At 39.1% G+C, this 7,778-nt stretch overlaps 1 protein-coding gene and 1 pseudogene across 1 annotated transcript in view; one reads left to right on the top strand and one right to left on the bottom strand.

The window, feature by feature from the left end:
* The window catches only part of GRIP1 (glutamate receptor interacting protein 1), a 626,604-nt gene that overhangs the window by 477,891 nt on the left and 140,935 nt on the right, over nt 1-7,778 (top strand). Inside the window, exons 3-4 of the mRNA XM_023520629.1 lie at nt 2,820-2,955; nt 4,935-5,080. Of these exons, the coding sequence (XP_023376397.1) occupies nt 2,820-2,955; nt 4,935-5,080 (282 nt within the window). The remainder of the gene's footprint in view (nt 1-2,819; nt 2,956-4,934; nt 5,081-7,778) is intronic.
* LOC111730207 lies at nt 2,310-2,428 on the bottom strand (annotated as a pseudogene).

Genomic DNA, 7,778 nt, shown 5'->3' with positions numbered 1-7,778 from the left:
ACCCATGTTGCATTTGGAACAGCAATCCTTCAGTTTACATTGTTGCCAGGACCATCTTCTCTGTGTCCCCCTCCGCCACGACCCACATGGTGGCAGAGTGGTCTGTGACTCATTTGCCTCTGTGACTAGGCTGTAAGCATCTCAGACTTTTTCCATCTTTAGGTTTCATTGTCTGGCTCACAGTAGGCACTCGATAAATGCTTGAATCAATGAATGCACAAATTACTTCATTGATACATGAATATTTTTCGTGTTGTTTAAATCAACTCTTGGGGAAAGATTTGAAATATTTTTAAACAAGATGGAATTGATTATTACCAGGTTAAAAAGTAGCCCAGAAGGATTTATATTTTAACAGAGATCAAATTAAACTAAAGGAATTGAACTTTTCTAGATTTTTAGGATTGAGTCTGAAGCCTAGAAAGGACCTGAGTTCCCTCTGGAGAAAACTGCATTGTCCACATCCCACAAGGCTGCACCTATGTACTGGTACCCCATTTCAGGAGGGAAGCATGTTCTTGAAAACCAGAGTAGGAATGAAGTTCTTATTAATCGAAACTTACTTCTCCCTTGCCTGGTATCACTCTTTCGTAGTTGCTTCTTTGTGCATTTCTGATTGAGCTTTAAGATGGGCCCTTAAAAAAACATGCTTTCAACCCTTCAAATTATGATCTATACTCAAATACTTAAATATACAAGATCGCTCTACGCATTTAAAGAAAATGCAAAGAATTCTTTTGTTGGGCAAAATCATTGAGCACATTATGTCTCTGTAGTGTGAATAGTCATCTATTATGTAATTTTTATTTCTTTAATTATTAACTTTATTTTTTAAAGTAGTTTATACCTTCTCTTCTGCCAAAAAGGACTTATTGGGGAAGGAGGGTATTCGTTAAGCCGATTTCTTCAAATATCAGTTGGGCCTGTGTATGTTTTTATAGGATGTATAGGGGATTGTTTTGTTCTATTTTAAGGGGGCACAAGGAAAATGCACACTGTGATGGACTTTTTGTTACAAATGCTTCTGGTAAATGATTTAAAAGACCCCGTGCATTTATGTACTTGAGAATAATATTGGTTCTTGAATTTTAAGCATCATGTGGTCTCTAAATGTAGCAAATAAAGCTGACATCATTCACATGCAGAGACTCTTCCTTGGCTTCTACTTTAAAGGGCGACAATAACCCACATATACAGTGTCGTGAAATTGCCACGAGAAGGAAGGTATGCTGGGGTACTAAGGTCACAGAGACTGGCAGCCTCGAAAGCCCTGCCTAGAATGACGTTCTGTACATCACTGAGGAAATCGGTGACCTGTCCCCACTCCCACTTGCCTTCTTTCTCCTGCTACTGTCTTCTTCTTATTAGAACAGATGAGAGATTGTTTTCTTCCCAGACACAATTTGATTCTTTTCATTGGCTCATGGGATAGTAATGTACCAGCAACAACAACTTAAAAACTTTTATGATAAGCGTTCATATAGATTTTTGAAATGATTAACTCTGTTTTATGTAATTAAGGAAAGGGCAAAGGCGTGCAAATGATTTTTTTGGGTTTTTGACTTTGAAAAATAAAGTCTGTTCTTGCATTTTAAATTATGTCTTTGAAGTCCTAGAAGTTTATAACCCCTGAAATCCAAAACTCGTTTCAGAAGTTGTTGGAAAACTGTCCACTTTCCCCATTCCTACCCAGAAAGTGTGTATGCAGAGGGAGGAATAACGTCACAGAGAATTTTAAAGCAGTGTTTATCTTAATTAGCCTCTGGATTTGTGAACATTGACTTGTCTCGTTTTTATTTCTGAAAGGAAGGATATTCTTACAATTTCTTACCTTGGGTTGTGCCTAAAATCAAAAGATTTGGGCTCCCTCTTGATGTATAAACATTACTCCTACAAGATCTGTGAGATTTTAAATTTTTATATGTAGAGAATGAGGAACTTACAGCAATTACCCAGGTTTCTGAGGACCAACCCTGCCTTACCATATTGTGACTCATTCTGTATGAAGTGGTGTGAGTTGTGACATGAAGCTATTCTACTTTGTTTTCTGAAAGACAAAAAGGAAAAGTAGAGTGTCAATAATATTTTTCTCAAACCTATGGAAAGCTCTCTTCTCTTGTGTCAGCTGTCTTCATCAGCCAAAATGTAACATGAACTTGGAGTCTGCTGCTACACTGTATGCATTTGTATTATTATTATTTACTTAATTACTTACTTATTTATTTATTTATTTTAGGCAAGGCGACCCTTACCTCGCAGATTGCAAGGACCTTGTCAGTTCACAATCCCTTTTTTTTTTTAATTTTTTATGCCTACAGCACCTGGTCTTCCTAGGTGGTCTCCCATCCGAGTACTAACCAGGCCTGACCCTGCTTAGCTTCTAAGATCAGACAGGATCGGGCTTGTTCAGGGTAGCATGGCCATAGACTGTATTACTATTTAAAATTGTGTCCTAGCCCCTTCTTATACAACTTTCAGTTGTTGTTTTTGGAGTTACAAGGAGAGAAACCAGAGAAAGTCACTTGAGAATGGCAGAAAACAAAGGGTGAATATTATCATTTGTACAGAAGCCCTATTGGACTATCTGTTGTGAACCTAGAGCGAACTGCCCCACAGGTACCCATTTTAATAACCTATAATGGAATATATGCATTCGCTCTTTATGTGATACTCTGCAACTTGCAATGAAAAGAGGCCACAGATCTTTTCTCATAAAAGAAAAAGTGGAAAGAGTTCATGCGGAGAAGTCACTTCACCACACACAAAACATCGTGTGCTTCTAATCTCGTTTAGTAAGGCAAATGCTTTTCTTTTAACAGAGGAATTCAAGGGCTCCACCGTCGTTGAATTGATGAAGAAAGAAGGCACTACCCTTGGACTGACTGTGTCAGGTGGAATCGATAAGGACGGCAGGCCGAGAGTATCTAACCTGCGGCAAGGAGGAATTGCTGCTAGGTAACTGCATCTCAGAGAAATGTCGGAAAAGGGACACGGGTGTAATTAATTCAAAAATTAAAGTTCCATCAGAAAAGGTCACTAATAAATAAATGACAACTACCATCTGCTGGGCAGAAGCACAGTGGGGGCATGTTTCAGAAGTGTGGCTTTTCTAGCCTGTGCCAAAGTCATCGGGGAGATTATCTCAGGAGCAACCAGGGCCTCATAAGATTTTAATTTTAAAATGCCTATATGGCTTTAGTTTCAAAATGTGCCACTGAACATAGACAGGCTGCATTGGGAATGAGACACTTTGATCGGTAAATGTGCAACAGATGACCCATATAATGTCTGTGGGGAAAACTGCCATAGAAGGGCCTGGCTAGCCTACAAAGAGTGGGAGGCCCAGCTCCAAGTTTCTAAGTAACAATTTTGCTTGTCCTGCATCTTCTCTACTTTTTTTGTGTGTGCAATTTTCCTTTTCATCAAGACAGGTGGTTTCTCAAAAAATGAAAGTTTAGATGAGGTCTCACTTTGTCTTTGTTGCAATGAACTGCAAATTGCACTAGTTATTGCCGAAGACAGAATATCCTGGATGATGGGCAGGGGTGGGCTTGCTTTATAGACAAACTCAAAATTTACCTCAGAAAGAGGGGATGGAATGGACACGTTCCATTAAAAGTGAGGTTGTTGTGCCTTAAATACTCTTTGTCCACATGATCACAAATTAAGTTTTAGAGTTCTTGCCTTATAAAGTGTCATTTGAAATAGTGATGATCACCCTGTTTGAACAATTAATTTATAAACTTAATCTAACTGATTGCTCCATCATCTCAGATATTATTTGTGAAACAGGCCAGTGTCAGCACAGGCATCTTAATTTCTTTTCTTCAGGCTTTAAGAGATGTCTTTCCACATTCACAGCCTCCTTTGCTTTATAACAGACATGGTCAACCCACGATGCTCAGCCTTTGTATGTCTCCAGAGCTTCTTCATATGAAGCAGCTGTGGGTAGGGGGAAAATGCCATTTTCAGTTGCATTGATGCTGTAATTAAAAGTAGTGCTGTGCCAATTACATTGAGTAGTATCAGTCACCAAATATCCATTGTTTAAGGCATTGCCATTATAATTAAAGATAAGAGCCCTGCCCTAAGGAGCTTATAATCTATTAGAGGAGATATGGTATTAAAAACATGAAAAGTTCGAAAGCAATAATAACATTGCATAATAGTAAAAAGTGACAACATAAGTGTTGTCACAGAGCATTAGGTGATTATGGGCAATTTACCTCTAATTCTGAGGTAAGAGTGACAGCATGTACTGCAGGCTGGCTCAGATTAGGAAAATTCACCGAAAGAAGAATGATTGGAAATGGACTTATATAAAATAAATGAATGAGGTATTCCTCTTTGGGAAGAAAATATTATTAAAGGTCTTTATCCATGACACAAATTTTAAGTCCTATCATTCGCCTCGCTGCCTGCTCTTGGCTTAGAAGTAGAATTTGACTAAAACCCCCCAAATAGCCAAGGTTCTATTATGCTAGTGAAGAGAGAAGAGAATGTTACTGAAACCCAATACTTTCATTGTAATTTCTTCTTCGCCAGTACTGGTACTCTTCTTTATTTGCTGTAAGCAATAAATAGCAAAATAAGCTGACCCTTTCCTTAGCCTTCAGCAAACTCCGATGAAGATACTGAAAGCTATGAGGTGTCCAAAAGATAGGCAGCAAAAATGAGAGAGAATGAAAAGGAAAAAAAAAAAACAAAGTCCTGGTGTGTCCAAGATCTGGATAATCTCCCCCCAGAGAACCAAACCTTTATGGGCAGAGTAATAACCCCATTCTTAGGGGCCAGCCATATCCTAGGAGGCGGGGACTTCTGCTGTGTCAGCCTTCTGGGCTTGCATGCCCATTCATGAAGGGAAAGTGAAAAATATAGTCAGACAGGCCTCTTGAGAGGATGGGTCCACTGAAGCGACATTCTCTGTTTTGCAGAAGTGATCAGCTGGATGTGGGGGACTACATCAAAGCAGTGAATGGGATCAACCTGGCCAAATTCCGCCACGACGAGATCATCAGTTTGCTGAAGAATGTTGGGGAAAGAGTGGTTCTTGAAGTTGAGTATGAGCTGCCGCCAGTCTGTAAGTGATCACGACCCACGCGCAGAACAGCTGTGCCACATTTTTTGCCTAAAACAGTTGATGTGCAGTTTTTTCTTTTGCCATTATTGTCTCATTACAGGAAAAGCAGAGCATAGTTTCTTGATATTTAAAATTATCTGAACTGATAAACTTATAACCTGCTTATGGAGAATTTTAAAAAGTGCATGTAACAATGAAATTATATAGGACTCGTGTTCCATTAAGGTGATCTGTGAGCATTGTATCTGCCACTTAAGCTATTTTAATAAACAGTCTTTGTAAGTTCTGTGCATTAAGTTCCATCCAGGCTTTGTCCTTAGTGACTAGATTTAGGAAAAGCGTGTTTAATGTGTCTTATTTTGATTCTTGTATACTTAATGTTAATTTCTGAAGCATGAAAATAAATTCAGAACATGTTATTTTCAAGTAATAATATAACAAGAGGAACCAAAACATTTTGAGAGCTTACTAAATATCTGACATTATAAGGAACCTAACTTGCATTAATACACTTAATTCTTAACACAAGAGAGTTAGCATAGCAGAGGTGAACTTTGGTATCTCTCTTAAATTAGTACTCAGCAAAGTCAGTATCAGAACCCAGGCTTCCTGACTCCAAAGTCCATATGTTTCTTCATTATGAAGTATACCGTATATGTGTGATACTGCTGCCCTGCTTTTAAGCTATATGCTGTTCTAGAACCACCTCTCTTCTTATTATTAATCTATTGACACAGAGTCTACCCCAAGAAAGCTCTTTGTTTTTCTGTACTGGTGAGAACTCAGGGTGAATATTAATAATCAATAATAATTTATTTGTTCAGCAAAGACTTATTGAGCACTTACTATGTTCTAGCCACCACTATATCGGTGGGGTTTGCATTCTAACAGAGGAAGATAGCTAACCAAAGTAAACCACAATAAATAAGTATATAGTGTGAATGCTGTGGGAAAATAAAGAACAAGGAGAGGGGTTGGGAGTGCTGGCTTGGGATTGTACTTCTAAATAGGGTGGTCGGGAACAGCTTCGTTGAGAAAGTGACAGTAGTCAATGACTTGGAAGAGTTGAGAAAGTTGGCTATATGGATTTCTAGGGGAAGAGAACTACAGGCAGATGGAACAGCAGTGCCAAGATCAAAAGGCAGGGATCTATCTGGGGTTGTTCTAGAAATATTAAGAAGGGCAGTGTGTCAGGAGCAGAGCGAACATGAAGAGAAGTAGGAGAGGAGGTCAGAAATGTAAAGGATAAGGTGTTTTTACAGGCCATTAGAAGGACCTTAAAATTTGTGCTGAATGATATAGAAAGGCATTGTCTGGTTTGGGTCGGTGGAGTGACATGATCTGATTTATAGTTCCAATATATAAATTGGCTGCTCATTAGAATAGACTGCAGTAGAAGGGTAGAAGCTGGGAGATCAGCTATGGGCTGTTGCAATGATCCAGGTAAGAGATAGTGGTAGAGATGAGGAAAAGCAATCACATTTGTGATCTGTTTTGAAAGCAGAGTCAACAGGATTTCCTGACAGATTTGATGTGGGCTCTGCAGGAATAGAGGAGTCAAGGATCACCAAGGCTTTGAGCCTGAGTAGCAGGAAGGATAGAGTTGCCATTAATGGGGGTGGGTAAGAAGAATGTGAGCTGAACTGATTCCTGAGGGGAAGATCAGTTCATTGTTTAAAATGCTACAATTGAGTTTCCTATTGGACATGCAAAGGGGACGTGTCAGGAGCTAGAGATCTGGCTTGCAGTTTGGGAGAAAGATCCGGGCTAGAAATATAAATTGAAGAGTAATGAGAAAGTAGCTGGTGTTTGAAGCTTTGGGACCGGGTGATAGCACTTAGGGAGTGAGTATACATAACCAATCATGAGCTTTTATTCGTAGCATAAAATCTAACATCGAAAATCTAATGGTGATTTTATAACAAAATCAATTGAAGTCTGTGATCTGAGCCTTGCTACAACACTTTTTATTTTCAGCAAGCTTAGGCAGTAAAATCTAGCATTTAGAACTTGGACCGTGTCACTAGTTAAATATCAGTTTTGCCCTCTTCTAGCTTTGTGACCTTAGACATGTTATCGAATTTTCTGAGCCTTAAGTTTCTCATCTGTAAAGTGGCTAGAATGGATGTAGAATTTTTGTGAGACATCAAGGCTATAATCATGTCACGTAGTTAGATCATTATCACATACTCAGTAAGCCACAGTCTGTGTTAGGCATTATTACTGTTTTATTATTATTACCCTGAAAGTACTGTTTTCTTGAACTTTAAAAGAATCTGTTTGCTTTGAAATCGTTACCTCAAACCATTGCCCACGAGGTAAGAGAAGCCAGCTATCTAGAGCTAATGCTCTTTGATTAAGCATTTTTACTGCACTGGGGATATGAATAATGATAAAATATTGCCTCTTCCTGAAAGGAACTCTTAGAATAGCTTTCCTGGTTAAGGACAATAAAGGAAATTTTCCATGTCAAGGGTGATCCAGAGCTGGGGGTTTCTGGGAAGATTTGAAGTAGGTCATGCAGGTCCAGGAGGGAGAGGCGAGAGAGGGATCTTCCAGGCAGAGTGTACAGCAAGGAGGCAAAAACAGGTTGAACTACAAACGGATCAGAGTAGCTGGAACCCACAGGGTAAAACAGAGAGTGCTGGAGAAGGATGAGGCCAAGAAGGAAAACAGCAACGAAATGATGAGGTGCCTT

This window comes from Pteropus vampyrus, unplaced genomic scaffold (genome assembly GCF_000151845.1).
Source record: "Pteropus vampyrus isolate Shadow unplaced genomic scaffold, Pvam_2.0 Scaffold9, whole genome shotgun sequence".
In the NCBI taxonomy this organism is placed as follows: domain Eukaryota; kingdom Metazoa; phylum Chordata; class Mammalia; order Chiroptera; family Pteropodidae; genus Pteropus; species Pteropus vampyrus.
The sequence above is the reverse complement of the archived record's forward strand: the minus strand, read 5'-3'. Positions and strand labels throughout refer to the sequence as shown.